Below are 20,468 nucleotides of genomic sequence, written 5' to 3'. Positions count from 1 at the left end.
CAACGTTAAATTTAAGAGTTTCTGTAAAAATACTCAGTGAATTAAGTCACCCAGCAGAAAGTTTTCTTTTTCAGATTTAAACTCCAACATTTCCATTTCCATTTTTATTATCACATAACATGCCTTATACAATCAAAGATTGTGACATAGGTGACTTATCAGTTTTACACTATATATAATAATACCTATTGTGTAACATCTTCAAAGAGGTATTTTAATTACAATTAATGCATTGTTGCCAATCAAGAAATCTTCTACACTATAGTAACATTTATCTTTCAGATATTTTCCAGGTCTCTTTTGGTACCGTTTACATTTGGGTCCTCCATACCTTTCCATATTTTATTTACAAATTTCATGCCCATATAGTATGGTTTTTTTTTAATATGATTTTAATTGGTGGGTGTGTAACATGTAGCTCGTTCTATATCTAGTATCATATTGATGCAAGAAGCAGTTGCCCTCCAAAAGTTGTGGGTTTCTTTTCGTGAAAGTGAGAGTTTCATAGATGTATATGCTTGGAATGCTCATTAGATATAAAGGTTTACATTGTTGCTTTGGGTTTGCTCCCACCATTGCTCGGATGATGCTTTTTTGTAGTCTAAAAGCCCTAAGTAAATTTGTTTTTTTTTCAGACCCCCAGAAAATTATACAATCCCTAATGACTGAAACAAAATATGCATTATATACAGTTTTTCTTACAGCTAAATCAGTAATACTATACAAGATATTCATAATATAAAGGCTATTCAGTCGACCCAGTATGTTGTCCACATGGTGACTCCATAACAGGTTTTTATTGACTAATATGCCAAGGAATTTGACACAGCGTGCAGTCTCTAATTTTTTGTCCATATACCTTATTTCTCTTATAGACTGTGCAGATTGTTTTGTGGTGAAATGAACAATTTCTGTTTTTGTAAAATTTAATGTCAAGTTATTGTTTTTGACCCATGCCTCCACTTCCCCAAGTGTTTGTTCAATATGAGGAATTAGGCCTACCTCATTTTTGCAACAGACTACAGCTGTTGAGTCATCTGCATAGAGGATAGTATCAGACTGGACCTGGCATGGCATATCATTAATATAATACAGAAAAAGTAGTGACCCTAATATGAAACCTTGTGGAACACCTAATTGAGTGTGTTTCCAGCCAGAGAGAAATTTCTTGCCATTGATGTTAATAAGTACTCTTTGTTTTCTGTTTGCCAAGTATGATGACATCCAGCTAAGAGATTTGCCTTGAAAACCATAGCGTGCCAATTTTTGGAGAAGCAGGTCATGATTTACTGTGTCGAAGGCTTTGAACAGGTCACAAAAGATGCCTGACACACACATTCTATCATCAAAACATGTGCTGACTTTTGTGACTAATTCATTTATTCCATGGATTGTGCTGCGGCCTTTTCTGAAACCATATTGATTGCCTAAGATAATGCTGTTAGATGAATTGTGATTTTCGATCTGATCACATGCAGCTCTTTCAAATATTTCTGAGAAAATTGGTAACAGTGAGATTGGCCTATAGTTGCCCAATTCATCTTGTTTGCCTTTTTTATGTACTGGCCGAACTTCTGCATATTTTAATCGACCTGGGAAACATTCCTCATCAAAAGATTGGTTGATTATGAAAGAGAGTGGATATGCAATATTGTGATGGACTATTTTTATTATTTCAGTGGGGACCTCATCCTACCCCACAGATTTTAAATTCTTTAGGGACATTATGATTTTGGTGACATCTGAGATGGAAACATGAGAAAACTTAAAACATGGACAATTACTGTCTGTCATATTGGGCTTTGTTTTTGGTGGTGAACAGTCACCAAATTAGTTACAGTTTATGAAAAAGTCATTGAATGATTCACAAATGGCAAACAGCTCTACCATTTATCTCTATTTTAGAAGGGCATTTTTCTCTCTGCCTTACTGCCAACTTCGCTTCTTATAACAGACCAAACAGCTTTTGATTTGTTTTTTGAATTTGAAATGAAGTTATTATTCACAGTACATTTTGCTAGTTTAACTAGTTTGTCACATGTTTTTTTGTATGTGCTTACATACTTAAGAAATTCAGGGCTTCGACTTCCTTTTGATGACATCAGAGATGGAAACATGCAGTTTCCTCTTAGTAGCACTAGACACTCTAATTCCTTTTGTTACCCATGATCTACTTTTATGGGACCTGCTCCTCACTGTTACAAAAGGGAAGCATTCATTGAATATACCCAAGAATTCAGTTGAAAAGTTATTGTAACTGTCACTTGTGGAAGTGTGTTTGCTGACTGTCCATTTGGTTTGGCTTAGTTTTTTACAAAATACTTCCACATTTTCTTGACTGAAATTCCTACATCTTTTTTTGTGCAGACTGAATTTTGATTTGGTAGTGATAAAAATAGCACTTTATGGACTGATACTCCTAAATCTAGAAGAAACTTTTCTTTTACGTAATAATTATAACTAAGTACAATATTGTTAACACATGTTGCAGAGGTTGCTGCAATTTTTGTATACTGGTCAAAATTGAGATTTAGCCCATTTGTGACTACTACCAGGTTCCTTAAGTATGAAGAAAATTTGTCATCAGTCCTTACATCTATGTCGAAGTCAGCACATATAACCACTTTTTTGTACAGTTTCTCACTTTTTTAATTTATGTGGCAATGTATCAAACTTATCTAAAATACAGAGCTCATATGGTACCCAGGGGTGCGATATATGCTGATAGTTAATATGTTATACTCTTTAAGTTCTATACAACAACTTATCTGCATGACATTTTGTACTGCCTGTTGTTGAAATTACATGATAAGCCATTTGACATGAATCACGAGTTGATTTTTTTCAAATATTTTGAGTTACTTACCTTTTCAGTAACACAATATTTTATTCCTATAATTGTATTATGTGCGAAAAGAACAAAAATTTGCATGTTTTGTAACTCCTAGTGGAACATCGTTAATGTTCATCAGAAGACTGAAAATAGAATCTTGTCATACATTTTGTCTGGATGCTTCAAATTGCAAGTGCCTTGATTGATGTGGAACTGATATGCTCTGCTTTCTGTCATTCTGATAGTATGCTATTCCACAATATATTAGCATTCGTGTGACAATGTAATGATTAACACAATCCAGTCACAAAATATTTCCAGTGGGTGTAATTTCAGATTTGATCCAAATATTTCTTCCCTTGCAGCATTTTTATTCTGAAATAGTCATTTTAAAAATCTGGAAACCAGATACTCATTGATATGTTAAAATTTGTTTATTTGTTGGTACTGCTCCATGTGCTTTTATTTTGGTAGCCAGTATATGGAATTATTCTTGTCACTAATAAGTCTAAATGTACTCTTGGCCCATATAATTCTGTTCCATTGAGAACTAACGATCACCAAGTAGCCTTCCAGTTATAGTCAGACATGGAATATAAAAAGAATTCACAGGTACCCTTAAAGCCAGTCGGGTTTCTTCGCCAGACTCTCAGGTGATTTCTCTTGCATTTTTTTGCGAATCTGAGTTAGTCCTTCATATCTAATACCTTTAACTGTGGCAGGCTGCTCAGTACAAGGTAAATAAATTGTAGGTTTCACAGGTAATGGTGTACATGATAAAAACTCAGAGATAACATGTCAGTTGTGTTATATGTCTGTAATTATCCATTAAATAATTAATTTGCGATTTTTAGAAATTAAAATTCATGTGGGGTGCTGGAAATAAATTTTACTTTATTAAATTGCAATGTGGTATTAAAACACAACCTTCAGATTGACAACAGCTCTACTTACTTACCCACATATCAACATTTCAGCTACCTCCGCAGACTTTCAGGGAGCACAAGAAAGAGGTATACTCTGTGGACTGGAGTCAAACACGGCAAGAGCAGTTCATCCTTTCTGCTTCGTGGGACTGCAGTGTGAAACTGGCAAGTACTGTCTTATAATGTTGTGATAACTTGAAATGCTCCTGGTAACGAAACTGTAATGTACTACCGTACCACAATACTATTGCACTTGGCTTCCTGTAGTCATTATCGAAAATGTGTTGACTTTACTGTAAACAAGTACAGGGGTGAGTAAGGAAAACACATTGTACTGTAAACGATTTCAAGACAGTTATGCATATACTGTCAAGTTTTTCAGCATGTCCTCTTGAAATATCATGATGAAAGCTTGCAATAAGGTGAGCAAAGTGCCCTCGCACTCGCAGATGCAAGAATACCATGGTTGACTACTATAGCTCTGCCCCTTTGTTCCCACCTTCCTCCCAATTTATAAATCAAGATTCATGACACACTGCACACACATTAAACTATTAGAAAGTGTCAGATATGTAAATAAAATTAACACTGTAATTGAACATCTCAGAGGGAAAATAAAATTGAATATCCTTAAGACTATGTACAGAGTGGTAGAGAAACAAAAAAGAAGACGAGGTAACAGCTTTCATCCATATTATTTCTGTTCACGTACATTTTTAGCAGTATTAGGATAGTAATACACAATACACATCTGAATAGTATTACATTCTGTCATTTTGTCAGTAGTTGAAAACAGCCTGTGTGGCCTACCCAGCTTCCCTGATCTACCTCCCTTCACCTCTGTCAAGGAAGGAACTAACAGTTAAATGTGTGTGTGAAGAGACATCGACACAAACAACGTCCATCATCTTGTCAAATCAAGGGAGGAGTGATGGTACCAGTTGTAATGGTTTAATTAGGCTGTTTAGTATTAAAAACAGCCAACCAAGAGAGCTCAGCCTTCTATAAAAATTAAAAGTTACATACCGTCACAGCTGTCACCTCGCATAACAAATTTTATTTGTAAAATTTATAATTTTAACTGAATTTTCTGTTGGTGCTTGGCAAAACATTTTAATAATATTGAAAAAGGAAAACACTTCCTAATTTTCTGAAAAATATTTATTTGGTCATGAACCAGCTTTCAGCTCCTCAGGCTGTCTTCATGTGACAACTGAATAGTATTGTGTCGCAAAGAGAGATAAACATGATGTGGGACTTATATAGATGTTACTGATGTTATTTGTACAGATGATACAAATATGACAAACTAAACTGAATTTTCTTATTTTGTGAGCTCAAATGCTGTAGTAACAATACAGGGTGATTCAAAAAGAATACCACAACTTTAGGAATTTAAAACTCTGCAACTACAAAAGGCAGAGCTAAGCACTATCTGTCGGCAAATTAAGGGAGCTATAAAGTTTCATTTAGTTGTACATTTGTTCGCTTGAGGCGCTGTTGACTAGGCGTCAGCGTCAGTTGATGCTAAGATGGCGACCGCTCAACAGAAAGCTTTTTATGTTATTGAGTACGGCAGAAGTGAATCGACGACAGTTGTTCAGCGTGCATTTCGAACGAAGTATGGTGTTAAACCTCCTGATAGGTGGTGTATTAAACGTTGGTATAAACAGTTTACAGAGAATGGGTGTTTGTGCAAAGGGAAAAGTTCTGGACGGCCGAGAACGAGTGATGAAAATGTAGCACGCATTCAGCAAGTAACTGGACTACAGTATCTGGAGATGTTAGAGAATTGGCTGTTCCCTCAGCTCGAACAAGAAGCACAACAATTCATATTTCAGCAGGATGGAGCGCCACCACATTGGCACTTATCTGTCCGTAACCACCTGAACGTCAACTACCCGAGGCGATGGATCGGCCGCCAGGCAGCCCGTGACAGAGCACTTCATCACTGGCCTCCAAGAAGCCCTGATCTTACCCCCTGCGATTTTTTCTTATGGGGGTATGTTAAGGATATGGTGTTTCGGCCACCTCTCCCAGCCACAGTTGATGATTTGAAACGAGAAATAACAGCAGCTATCCAAACTGTTACGCCTGATATGCTACAGAGAGTGTGGAACGAGTTGGAGTATCGGGTTGATATTGCTCGAGTGTCTGGAGGGGGCCATATTGAACATCTCTGAACTTGTTTTTGAGTGAAAAAAAACCTTTTTAAATACTCTTTGTAATGATGTATAACAGAAGGTTATATTATGTTTCTTTCATTAAATACACATTTTTAAAGTTGTGGTATTCTTTTTGAATCACCCTGTATTATGAGAAGGAAAGTAGCTACTCATCATGTAGTAGAGATGCTGAGTTGCAGATAGGCACAACAAAAAGATTTTCACACTTAAAGCTTTCGGCCAATGGCCTTAGTCAACAATACACACACAAACACAAACACACACACACACACACACACACACACAACTGCAGTCTCAGGCAACTGAAACCACTCTGCGAGCAGCAGCATTATTGTATGATGGGAGTGGCGACTGGGTGGGGGAAAGGAGGAGGCTGGGGCTGGGAGGGTGTATAGTATGGTGGGGATGGCGAACAGTGAAGTGAAGTGTGGCAGGCAGGGGAGAGGTGGGGAGGGGAAGTAGCAGGAAAGGAAAGAAATGGAGAGAAATAAGTAACATAAAATAAATAAAAAAAGACTGGGTGTGGCAGTCGAATGACGACTGTGTAGTGGTGGAATGGGAGCAGGGAAGGGGCTGGATGGGTGAGGACAGCGACTAACAAAGATTGAGGCCTGGAGGGTTACAAGAATGTAGGATGTATTGCAGGGGAAGTTCCCATGTGCGCTATTCAGAAAAGCTGGTGTTGATGGGAAGGATCCATATGGCACAGGCTGTGAAGCAGTCTGAGAAATGAAGGATATCATGTTTGCAGTGTATTCAGCAACAGTGTGGACCACTTGTTTCCTGGCCACAGTTTGTCGGTGGCCAATCATGTGGACAGACAGCTTGTTGGTTGTCATGCCTACACAGAATGCAGTACAGTGGTTGCAGCTTGGCTTGTAGACCACATGACTGGTTTCACAGGTAGCCCTGCCTGTGGTGGGATAGGTGATGTTAGTGACCGGACTGCAGTAGGTGGTGGTGGGAGGATGTATGGGAAATGTCTTGCCATATAGGTCTATTACAGGAGTATAAGCCATGAGGTAAGGGATTGGAAGTAGGGGTTATGTAAGGATGGACAAGTATATTGTTAGGTTCAGTGGATGGCCGAATACAACTGTGGGAGGGGTGAGAAGGATAGTGGGCAGGACATTTCTCATTTCAGGAGGTAATCGAAACCCTGGCGGAGTAATTCAGTTGCTCCAGTCCTGAGTGGTACTGAGTTAAGAGGGGCATGCTCCTCTGTGGCCGGACGGTGGGGCTTTGGGATTAGGCTTCAGTGAGACCCTCGGTATATTTCGAGAGGGACTGCTCATCACTGCAAATGCGACGACCACAGGTGGCTAGGCTGTACAGAAGGGACTTCTTGGTATGGAATGGGTGGCAGCTGTTGAAGTGGAGGTATTGCTGGTAATGATGTAGCCATCGTTCAGGTGGAGATCAACATCTAGAAAGGTGGCTTGTTGGGTTGAGTAGGATCAGGTGAAGTGTGTGTGTGTGTGTGTGTGTGTGTGTGTGTGTGTGTGTGTGTGTGTGTGTGCATATCTGTGTCTGTTGTTGATAAAGGCCATTGGCCAAAAGTTTTAAGTGTGAAAATCTTTTTGTTGTACCTATCTGCGACTCAGCATCTCCGCTATATCGTGAGTAGCAACTTTCCTTCTCGTAGTATTGTTACATTCCATCCTGGATTTTCCATTGTTTGATAAATGCTGTAACAATATATCTGTCTAGTGGTACCTGTTCACAAGAACAGCACAAATGGTTCAAATGGCTCTGAGCACTATGGGACTTAACTGCTGAGGTCATCAGTCCCCTAGAACTTAGAACTACATAAATCTAACTAACCTAAGGACATCACACACATCCATGCCCGAGGCAGGATTCGAACCTGCAACTGGAGCAGTCACGCGGTTCCAGACTGTAGTGCCTAGAACCACTTGGCCACTCTGGCCGGCAGTACAGCACATCATCAACAAATACGATCCAGTACTTAATTTTACAATTCACTGGCTCTTTCTGTAAGAAATTTTGTTTGAAATTGTCCATAAAAATATGTATCTCCTCTTGAAAACTTTGTTTACCCTTTTTTAATTACTGTAATTATTGTAATGTTTTCCTATGTAATACTTCGTCATTTTTTCTATCTTCTGTGCAAATAGTATCTGTGTAAGTTGCACATCATGTTTATTCCTCTTTGTGACATTTAGTTGTCACCTGAAGATGGCCTGAGAAGCAAAAGCCTGTTTGTGACCAAATAAATATAATTTTGTAGAACATCAGGACATGTTTCATTTTTAATATTTGTGTTTGTAAACATTAAATGTGGACAAGGATTTACCCATTCAGAAGGGTGCTGAAGCCTTTTGAGGACCTGAAAATCGCCCAGAGACTGTACAGTGGGAGATTACTACTAGCAAGCCAAGAAAATGCAGCAAGATACCAGCTGCATGAAACCACTGACAGAATAGCCTTTTTCAAGGAAACTGCAGCATATACCTAACTAGAAGTTCTTTTCCCAGGGAGGAGAGGGATAGGGTGGGGAAGTTTAAAAGGAAGAGCAGGTCAACTAGACCCCTAGTAGGGGGGGGGGCGGGGGGGGGGGGGAGTAGAAAAAGATTAAGTATCCACGTGCTCCTGTTTGATTATTTTAGATACAGTGATTTTGCTATACTTAAATTTTTATTATGGATTATAATAGCAGTCAGCAAGTGTGTGCATTTTATGCTTTGTGTGGGTATGTGAAGGAGAGAGAGAAAATGTCACAGAATTGCTGAAGAAGTTGTACATTCAGTATTGCTATTGTCAGAAACGCCTTTGATTGTCTTAATTATACTTTTTTGTTTGATAATGTGACACCTAGGGGCCTGGTTAGTATACTGTGTGAATTCACAATTTTTTCACACCTACGTTGCCATGAATAAGTCAGTGCCATCATGCCACCATTGTCTCACGTGAAGTAATAAACTGTAACAGTAATGAAAGAAAAGGCATTTTCTATATATTAGATTGCTGCATAACTCCATAGCGGTGTTTTTCCCATTCCAGTTGCTATGGGCTTATTTATCGATTTTCATTTTCTCTTTGCAGTTCATTGTTGCTATCAGTTCATTGTTGCTATTTGAGTTAACATATTGTCATTTTGTCACAGTGAGTGAAGTAATGGGTGCTAGAAAATTGAATGCCAAGCGGAGGAATCAGAACATTTCCAACACCCTATTCTATTTGAGTTCAGTAGATGGGTGACAGCAGCAGAGGAAACCAGAAACATTTTTGCCATGTATGGGGATAATGCCACTGGACAAAGCAGTAAAATGGTTTTCTCAATTTAAGAAAGATCGTCGTGATGTTAGTGACTCTCCGCATTCGGGAAGACCTTCGGGGTTTGAAGAAGATTGTTTAAATGAATTAATCCAACAATGACATCCATCTGTGTACTCAAGAACTTGCAGATGTGATGAACTGTGATCATTCCACCATCATGCTACATTTACATGCAATGGGGAAGGTTAAAAAATCAGGTATATGCTCCAAGTGAAATTCACAAAAATCAATGCTTGGTCATATGTGCATCTCTGCTTGCATGTCATCAGTTGGCACCTGAACAATGACCATTCCTATCCTGAATTGTTACTGATGATCAGAAATGGCGTCTTTATGCTAATATCAGGAAAAGAAAGGAATGGTTGAGCCCACACAAAGCAGCAACTTCCTGTACAAACATCTGTTCACGTCCACAAACGATAATGTTATGCATCTGGTGGAACAGCGATGGTGTGGTGTACTACAAACTTTTCCTTGAGGAGTAACCATACAGCTGACATTTATTGTCAACAACTGAGATGGCTTTGGAGACACAGTCCAAGAACAATGGCCAGAAAGACAACATGAATTGATGCTATCTCCACTATCATGTCCACCTGCATTCTGATAGACTGACAAAAAGCACTATACAGAAATTGGGTTGAGAAGTCATTCCACAACTCTGCCCCCCTTATTCACCTGATCTTGTGCCTCAGATTGTTAACTTTTCTGCTCTCTATCAAACAACCTTCAAGGAACTTCCTTCCTGAATGAACATGCGCTCCAAACATAGCTCAACAAATTCTTCACCTCAAAACCATGTGATTTCTACAGCTGCAGAATCGAAGAGGTACCCCAACATTGGCAGACTGCTGTAAGTAGTGAAGGATAATACATTATTGATAACTAGTCTCTGTTATGTGTATGTTGTTGTTGTTGTTGTTGTTGTTGTTGTTGTGGTCTTCAGTCCTCAGACTGGTTTGATGCAGCTCTCCATGCTACTCTATCCTGTGCAAGCTTCTTCATCTCCCAGTACCTACTGCAACCTACATCCTTCTGAATCTGCTTAGTGTATTCATCTCTTGGTCTCCCTCTACGATTTTTACCCTCAATGCTGCCCTTTAATACTAAATTGGTGATCCCTTGATGCCTCAGAACATGTCCTACCAACCGATCCCTTCTTCTGATCAAGTTGTACCACAAACTTCTCTTATCCCCAATCCTATTCAATACTTTCTCATTAGTTATGTGATCTACCCGTCTAATCTTCAGCATTCTTATGTAGCAACACATTTTGAAAGCTTCTATTCTCTTCTTGTCCAAACTATTTATCATCCATGTTTCACTTCCATACATGGATACACTCCATACAAATACTTTCAGAAATGACTTCTTGACACTTAAATCTATACTCGATGTTAACAAATTTCTCTTCTTCAGAAACGCTTTCCTTGCCATTGCCAGTCTACATTTTATATCCTCTCTACTTCGACCATCATCAGTTATTTTGCTCCCCAAATAGCAAAACTCCTTTACTACTTTAAGTGTCTCATTTCCTAATCTAATTCCCTCGACATCACTCGACTTAATTCGACTACATTCCATTATCCTCGTTTTGCTTTTGTTGATGTTCATCTTATATCCTCCTTTCAAGACACTGTCCATTCCATTCAACTGCTCTTCCAAGTCCTTTGCTGTCTCTGACAGAATTACGATGTCATCGGCGAACCTCAAAGTTTTTATTTCTTCTCCATGGATTTTAATACCTACTCCGAATTTTTCTTTTGTTTCCTTTACTGCTTGCTCAATATACAGATTGAATAACATCGGGGAGAGGCTACAACCCTGTCTTACTCCCTTCCCAACCACTGCTTCCCTTTCATGTCCCTCGACTCTTATAACTGCCATCTGGTTTCTGTACAAATTGTAAATAGCCTTTCGCTCCCTGTATTTTACCCCTGCCACCTTTAGAATTTGAAAGAGAGTATTCCAGTCAACACTTTCAAAAGCTTTCTCTAAGTCTACAAATGCTAGAAACATAGGTTTGCCTTTCCTTAATCTTTCTTCTAAGATAAGTCGTAAGGTCAGTATTGCCTCACGTGTTCCAGTGTTTCTACGGAATCCAAACTGATCTTCCCCGAGGTCGTCTTCTACTAGTTTTTCCATTCGTCTGTAAAGAATTCATGTTAGTATTTTGCAGCTGTGGCTTATTAAACTGATTGTTCGGTAATTTTCACATCTGTCAACACCTGCTTTCTTTGGGATTGGAATTATTATATTCTTCTTGAAGTCCGAGGGTATTTCGCCTGTTTCATACATCTTGCTCACCAGATGGTAGAGTTTTGTCAGGACTGGCTCTCCCAAGGCCGTCAGTAGTTCCAATGGAATGTTGTCTACTCCGGGGGCCTTGTTTCGACTCAGGTCTTTCAGTGCTCTGTCAAACTCTTCACGCAGTATCGTATCTCCCATTTCATCTTCATCTACATCCTCTTCCATTTCCATAATATTGTACTCAAGTACATCGCCCTTGAATAGACCCTCTATATACTCCTTCCCCCTTTCTGCTTTCCCCTCTTTGCTTAGAACTGGGTTTCCATCTGAGCTCTTGATGTTCATGCAAGTGGCTCTCTTTTCTCCAAAGGTTTCTTTAATTTTCCTGTAGGCAGTATCTATCTTACCCCTAGTGAGATAAGCCTCTACATCCTTACATCTGTCCTCTAGCCATCCCTGATAAGCCATTTTGCAGTTCCTGTAGATCTCATTTCTGGGACGTTTGTATTCCTTTTTGCCTGCTTCATTTACTGCATTTTTATATTTTCTCCTTTCATCAATTAAATTCAATATTTCTTCTGTTACCCAAAGATTTCTACTAGCCCTCGTCTTTTTACCTATTTGATCCTCTGCTGCCTTCACTACTGCATCTCTCAAAGCTACCCATTCTTCTTCTACTGTGTTTCTTTCCCCCATTCTTGTCAATTGTTCCCTAATGCTCTCCCTGAAACTCTGTACAACCTCTGGTTCTTTCAGTTTATCCAGGTCCCATCTCCTTAAATTCCCACCTTTTTGCAGTTTCTTCAGTTTTAATCTACAGGTCATAACCAATAGATTGTGGTCAGAGTATATGTATATATGTTGTTTATTAAAATTATGTAAAAACCTTAAACTTATGCACCAACCCAATATTTTAGTGGAGACAAAGAGGGTAAGAGAGAAATGACATAAAATGATAGAGGGGAAAACTTTGCTGCAATTGTTGATTATGTAGTGGTTGTTGTAGTTGGCCTATGTGCAACAGTTTATTTTTATTGAGAATTTCAGTAACATTGTGCTCATGTACCATACTGAATTTGTAAGAAATGTTAACACATCTTAAATTCTTACTCTAGACAAAACAGTTCCAATGAGATTCAACTCAGTAGCCATTATCAGAAAGTGATGTGCTAGACAGATAAGATTATGAAGGAATGTCAGTATAAATAGGAGAAGCTGTTCTCTATGTACCAAGCATTCAGTCCAAGGCTTATGTATGTAGCAAAACAAGTAAATGTTGACTTAAAAGAGAATTCTGTTGTTTAGTTTCAGCTTGGAAAAAAAGATATGAATTATTTAACAAATGCTAGCAATTGATGAGACAAGAACAAAAGATAATGTCAGAGAATTAGTAGCAGAATGATGGGAACTATAATTTTGATGCAGAATTGCAGACTATCACAAACTAATGATCTGTTGTATAAGAACCATATAGTAACCTCTTTATAGTTAACATAACATCTACACACTGGATGTACAATTTGTTTTTTTGCAAACCAAACACTATGATTGGTGGAAAGTGTACTACTGTCTGTGGATGACTCAAAGTTCGAGCATGTCTCTTCTCTCCCTCCTCATGTTCCAAGATTTACAGAGGCTCTCTCAAATGTGTTGTCCAGCGGTATAGCAAGAGAATCTCGTTGAAGCTTGTAACATCTGGAGGTAACAAGTGAAAAGATGAAACTTTTAGTCAATATGTGATGCATCCATGGTTAATGTAATTTGTAGGTCACTTCCAACAAAATTACCTCTTAATGGTTTTGAGGTCAGATCCAGCAAACAATTTTAACCCGTTATGAATATATTCACTTTATTGTTACTTGAAGTGGAGACATTGGGAACATGGCAGCTATGAGGTTGAAAAAGGAAAGAAAAAGAGAGAAGAAGAAAAAAAAAGAAAAATTCTGCAATCAGATGTTGAAGATTACATGATGTTGACTGGCCACTGTGTGATCCTCTGCCATGTGCATTGTGTGGATGCAATATGGAGGGAAGGTGTTTCTTCAGTTGGTATCATGAGGCTGACTCCACTCTATTCCAGTCCTCCTACCAAGGAAAAATCCATGGAATTACTGGGAATTGAACTAGGGTCCTCTGTAAGAGTGTCAGACATACAGGTCAGTTGGCTACAAACACGAGATAGAAAAACGCCATATTAATTCAGAGTTAATGGTCTTGTCACTTCCAAACAGTGTAATCTGATATCCATAAAGGGAACTACAAAATAATTTGTCAACAACCTTAATAATTGTTAATCCCTGAGACAATTTGTGTAGTAATATAATAAATCTTATTTTGCCGTCCACCTATGTATTTTCTGTCACCTTTCTGTCTAGAATAAAACCCAATTCCCCAAATAATTTAAATTTTAATGTGAATTTTTTAAAATGCCTTGCAAGTGTTGGCATAAAGAAGCAGTCAAATACACTAGTGAGCCAAAACATTGACCACCTGCTCAGTAGTATGTTGGTCCACCACCGGAGAGCAATAGATTCTGCATTTCATGGATTCAGTAAGTCCTTGGTAGATTTCTGGAGGTATGTGGCACCAGCTGTTTAGACACAGGTCATGCAATGCCTACAAATTATGGACTGGTAGTATGTGGGTAAAAAGCTGACATCTAGTAGTATATTCAATGTGTTACATTGTATTTAGATCAGGCGGATTTGGTGATCAAGACTTCAGTGTGAGCTCTCTATTGTGCTGCTCCAATCACTCTAGCACGATTCTGGCCTTGCGACAAGGCAGTTATTCTGCTGGAATATGTCATCACCACTTGAGAAGACCTGAAACATGAAGGGCTGCAGGTGGTCTGCAATAATTTTCCATAGTCCACAGATGTCATAATGCTTTTGATTACTGCTCATGTCCCATGGAAGGCAAAGTGAGTGTCCTCCATAGCACAACACTGCCCCAACTGCCATATGTCAGTGGCCCAGTTATATTTCAGGCAGCCATTTGCCTGGTTGCAGCATATCTGGACATGGCCATTGAATTGGTGTAGTAAGAAACTTGATCCATTCAGACAGGTAATACATTTCTGTTGATTCATGGCCCAATTTCAATTATCTTGTGCCCATTGCTGTTGTAAATGGCGATGTCATTGGGTCAGCACAGGAATGCACAGGGTTTGTCTGCTCAGAGCCACATAATAATGCGTTCCTAAGCACTTGTGGCTGTACTAACACTGTACTCTGGTCATCAGATCTGCCATAGATCACTCCTACTCTACTTTACAGAGCAGGCAAGCCTCTAATCTCAGCATCCTGTGATAAGACCTGGAAGTCCAACACCTTGTTACCTACTTGTGCTTTCACAGTCCTTCAACCACTTTCTGTAGGTACTCATGGCAGAAGTACTTAGTCAGACGACCAGCTTCACTATTCAGAAATGCTCATTCCCAAGCCTGCCCTTTGTCAAAGTTAACCCATGTCACTAGACTTCATCATTGTTAGAATGATTCCTCATTTGTTTCCATTCCACTTACATACTTTCCTTATCGTCGGGGTATATCACAACTTATGATGTTGGTTACTTTTTATAGTAAATATCTCCAAAACATGAAAATGGAGAGTCACTGGGGGAATGGTGGTGTATACTAAAAACAAAACTCCAGTGATGATTCCGGAAATGATGATGAGTTAACACTTTAAATAATTGCAATTGTGATTACTCAAATTTGCAAGAAGAGGGACATTTTCAGTGCATATCACCCATTCCTCAGTCACTGTTCCAGTTCATGTATGGTAGAGATCCAAAACCTAATCCGTTGCTAATATTAAATATTTTGCAGTTAAAAATTAAAAACTATTCTGAATGTTAAGAAGTTATATATCTCTATAATTCTCTTGCAGTGGGATCCAAACCGTTCAAATTCTCTGGCAACATTCTTGGGACACTCCCAACTAGTTTACAATGCTATGTGGTCTCCACATGTTCCTTCATGCTTCGCCTCTGTCTCAGGTGTGTTTCTACAATGCCTAAAGTTTGTATTCTCTTTATTTGTTACTTCATTAATATTTCTGATTTATTAATTGTCTAATTGTGTTTAATATATGTAAACATAAAGCCAGTACAATGTCATTGGCAAAACAATGATGTAACACATTATTCAAGTACGTTTCATTAACACACATTCTTTTTTGCTAGTTTAGAGATACATATTTCCATTTTCTTGTATAATGATAATTTTCAAAGTGAACCGTGGTTAGCTGAACCTTTTTATTATCTTTAGGAAATAAATCAATTAAGCATGGCAGACTCTTCCCCCTCCTCTTTTGTATCAAGAAAAAGAAACCTCCATTCACATAAGTTCAAGATCCTCTTAGCTTTCTCCCTGCTTTTCTTTCAAATATTTTTGTGGGTAAACTCATGTGTTACATCATTGTTTTAGCCATATCTATAGATAACTAGATCATCTTATACCAGAAAAAAACAAACCTGCTTTAGTTGAAGGCCAGGGACAGTCATTTCTATGCTATATCATCAGAGAATAACATCCTTACAGGATTTAGAAAATCTGTAACATAGCTAAAGTGATGACTTCAAATTTTACAACCTAATGTGCACATATAGTTATGTATAGTAAAATATAAAATAGTGAAAAATCATGCAGTCTCAAAGTAAATATTGTAGGTATTACTATTTCTTTAATTTTCTGTCTTGGTCACATTCACCTTTGAGTTAACGGAGACTAGTTTCAGACATTTCTGGTCATCTATATTGTAAAATACAAAATATTGAAGTATACATGTAATGTACATATAGCATTCTATATGTACAGATAATAATGGTTCATATTAATGGTTATAACATACCAGAGTTGTTCTCAAGTGATTAATAAAATAAATTCATAGTATAACAACATTTACACATTTTAAATTATTCTTGATGCATGTACATGTGCACGTGCCCACACACACACACACACACACACACACACACACACACACACACTCTTTTAATGTTGTAATCTCTCATTATTTTGTGAATTAATTGATCATCATACTATCCTGTAGGTGATGGAACGCTGCGAATATGGAACTCGCATATGCCACAACGTGCTACAATGACATTACGAGCACATGATGCTGAGGTGCTTAGTTGTGATTGGTGCAAGTACGACCAAAATATTCTAGCCACAGGTGGTTCAGATGGCCTCATCCGGGGGTGGGATCTCCGTAGTTTCTCAATGCCAATCTTTGAACAGAAGGTAAGTAGCAGTTAAAAAATTCAAAACAAGAATATGGGAGACAGACAGCATAACTCTTTAGGTCTGCTATGTTTTGCCGAAATGGGCACTGTCACTAATGGTGTGAAAACTTGCTCTTATACTGGAAGGTACCGTATTTCAAAAGTACCATTGTTTTAGCAAGTTGTGGGCAGATTTAGAGGTCCCTGTTTGCAAATGTTCAGCATGTTGTCAAATAATGCGTCAATCTCTTGGCTCATAAATTAAATTATGTGGTAATGAATGAGTCCCGATTACTCTGAGATTGTGCAAGACAGGAAAAATTCCTTAGTTCAGTAGCTAATTTTTGTATGAGGAGTGGTAGAAATCGTAATATAGAATGTATTGCACCCTTTAATGAAAAAACATATTTAGCTAACTCATACTCCCAACTGATCATCATTTCTCTCCTCTGTTTTGAGTGCTCTCCTAGATTTGTCATCAGTGATACATTGAATAAAAATTGCTATAAGAGCTAACTGTATAACATCGTTGAGTTCAATAATCAGAATTATTGTTGCATAGTAGCTGTCATCAAGATAAAATTAGTCACATGAGGAGGTTACTGGAGGAGAGGTAGCTGGCACAAACAACTTGGAAAATAAATACCTGTGATGAAAAGTAAATTAGATGGGCCAAGGAAAAAATGAGTAGAGGGAATAAAAGTTACGGCAAGAAGTAGTCTACAGGAGGGCAATTGGCAAAATAAATTGTGGAACTTAGAATGCAACAAATGACCTTTGATGTTGGAGGAAGACATCTGATAGATAGATAGATAGATAGATAGATAAAGCAGCATCTGTAAGATATTATTGGTTTATGAATATGAAAAAAGTGTATAATTTATATTTTCAAAATGGTACATTGGGTCCTTTATCGCTGTAATCGATAGAGAAAAGTGTATTAAGTTGAAGGCATTCATATTTTCAGCAACAGGATAGGCAAGCACTTTTCATTTGGCAGTTATATTATTTTGGCAGTTTCATACATGAAATGAAATAAAATAACTTATTATATTGAATATTGCTTTGGTTTTCTGTAATAATTATTTCTCTTTCTAGGGGTGCGAATTTGCAGTTAGAAGGGTGAAGTTCTCTCCACACCATCTCTCAGTATTAGCATCTGTTGCGTATGATTTCACTACAAGGTATGTCCTAAATGTATTCATTACTCTGTGTGTTGAACTTTTCAATGAATGAGAATTTTCTATCTCCCGTAACAAGAGTTACGGATCAATGGTAAATCATGGGGCAAAAAATTAAGAAATGATAGCTGAGCAGCAACAGTAAGACCAACTTATACTTACTTTAGAACATGAAATACCATTTGCCTTGTTTAGAAGCCAAATGTAATGAAAATATGTATAAAAGGCTATCAGTGGTAGACTCAAGGATAATATTCTCTAAAAATTTCAAAGACAACTGCGCATGCATGTCAGCAGAGCATGGGCCAACAAAGTCTACATTGCCGAACTGTGTTGCTACGGACAATAGTCAGCTCATTTGCCTACGGTACATTACACATTCAAATATATGAGGGGGAATAATAAATATTAAAACCAATTTCGATCAATCATCATGAGAGAAATATTACGTCATGTCTTGACGACGTTGCGTCCACTGCTCCACAGATTTACTCTGCATGACGTTGGAAGGCAAGAACAGCTGACACAGCTTTGTGAAGATATGAAGTATAATTTTTCTCAAAATGGCAATTGGCTAATGATAAGGTCATTGAAACTGCTTGCAGTAATTACCATTTATTGTAATTTGAACTGCATAATAAGTAAAAATGTCATACTTTTCGCTGTTAATGGGCATTATGATTGTAAACTAACACATCCAATGTTACAGTGAGAGACCACATTTATAATCCTTTGAATAAGCAAACAATTAACCAACTCCAAGGAATGCTGACCGATAACATCGAAAACCACCGATATCTCGACAAGTAACAGTTACTGTCATTTTAGGACCTTATCCAGTTTGTGCCTTGAAAATGACATATGTTTACATGTGGAAATAGGACTTCTGACGAATTTATCCAGCTGCATTCTTGCATACAACATGCTGGGAGAAGCTGAACTGCTCCTTGGGCAATATTTTGAACGTTATGGTCTTCTTAATTAAAAGGATACAAAGTCCTAATCAAAAAGGCTAGGAATTTCTCCATTATTATGTATGCAACTGATATGTTGACGAACACATTTTTCAAACCATGAGTCTGTAAAACTAAGAAATGTTATTACTTTGTTCCAAAATCTATATCGTAACACCATCGTCACTTCTGTTTGAGTAAATTTCTGAACAATATGATTGTAAATTTACAATGGGAGGTTCAAGGCACATGTCCATCATCACTTCCCTGTCAAATTCTTCTTTCTGAAGCATTTCAGCATGCCGCACAGACAGTGCGCCAGCTGCAGGTGGAATGTTGTCTATTGTCTCGTGCACAAGCGATTCGCTGTATGTTATCTTGAATGTTTCTTTTCTTTCTCCCACATAGCCTTAAAACCCTTTGCCCAAATCAATTCAAAGGGGCTACACTGACAGTGACACGGGGGTAAATGTTAAACTGTGTGACCCCATTCACATGCAAGGAGGTCAAGTTTGTACATTCTGTCACGTGACTTGTATAAATTGACAGGCTGCAGGAGATCGGCATGAGTCTGGTTTATACGGTGCTTAATATTTTTGTTTTTAAGCTGGGGAAAAATATCCGCTTTTCCAGTGTTTGTAATTGATGTTTTCTCTATAACATTTGAATTATAATTGACAATGACCAACTTCAAAGCAAGGTATGACAAGAATTGTGAATCACATCATGAAAATGACAGCGTTCATTTCCAAATGGTAATCACTGCTGTTTTTCTTACACGTAAATAAAAGTTTAATCTCAGAAACAAAACCAGAAGAAGAGAACTTTAAATCTGCCACTACCATTACACATTTTCAGCAGATCTTTTTCAAAAGATTCTGACTGACTCATCAAGGTAATACAATGATGAACTACCTCCTTCTCTTGTATCATGAATCTTTATATGGGATATAGTTCATGCTGCATTTATGTCACTTCTTTGATCTAAAACTCTCTTCTTAATGTATCTGGAACCGCATTTACATTGACGAAGCTGCATAACTATTACAGGTTTATGTGATGTCGGGCATTCACATCAAGCATTTTAAAATAGCATTGTTAAAACCATCCATTTGTGTTATACAGGTTCCTTGCGATTTCAGTGCTTTCCAGGCGACACGAAACCAACTGTTTCTATGGTTGCTACAGCTCTGACACTTTCATTTACAATTCCTTTTACAGTTCTCTTCCCGACACCACCTGGTTCTGCAGTCCGTTCTTGTGTTTTCAAATGTCAACGGTAGGAGACCTGCTTTCAAATTCACGTTTGAAAAAGTTATAAATGTGGTAAATAACCCACCTCACCTGCTTGTGAAGCACTTCACATTTATTGCTGTCACTTGACTTTTTTTTTTTTTTTTTAATCACACTTAAACATTTACAGATACACGTTCACAGTTATACTGCTGCAAGGAAAAAAATGAAACAATAAAAAAATTGACAGTTGAATGAATAATTTGGCTGTCGCAAAGTACGGCAACAGTGCAGCATGTAGAAGTGAGATTCTCGCTCTCTAGCTGTAACTCTCTGCCAGTGGGGATACGCAAACTTTAGGATCAGTTCAATCA

The 20,468-nt window shown here is 38.0% G+C and overlaps 1 protein-coding gene across 3 annotated transcripts in view; it reads left to right on the top strand.

The window, feature by feature from the left end:
* LOC126203270 (peroxisomal targeting signal 2 receptor) overlaps window positions 1–20,468 on the top strand; it is a 56,493-nt gene that overhangs the window by 27,838 nt on the left and 8,187 nt on the right. For all 3 annotated transcript variants that reach the window (XM_049937525.1, XM_049937524.1, XM_049937523.1), the window contains 4 exons: window positions 3,811–3,924; window positions 15,389–15,497; window positions 16,553–16,746; window positions 17,826–17,911. In XM_049937525.1, coding sequence (XP_049793482.1) covers window positions 3,811–3,924; window positions 15,389–15,497; window positions 16,553–16,746; window positions 17,826–17,911 — 503 coding nt within the window. The remainder of the gene's footprint in view (window positions 1–3,810; window positions 3,925–15,388; window positions 15,498–16,552; window positions 16,747–17,825; window positions 17,912–20,468) is intronic.

This window comes from Schistocerca nitens, chromosome 9, assembly GCF_023898315.1.
Source record: "Schistocerca nitens isolate TAMUIC-IGC-003100 chromosome 9, iqSchNite1.1, whole genome shotgun sequence".
In the NCBI taxonomy this organism is placed as follows: Eukaryota; Metazoa; Arthropoda; class Insecta; order Orthoptera; family Acrididae; genus Schistocerca; species Schistocerca nitens.
Note: the sequence above shows the minus strand (reverse complement) of the source record. Positions and strands in the feature narration are given on the sequence as shown.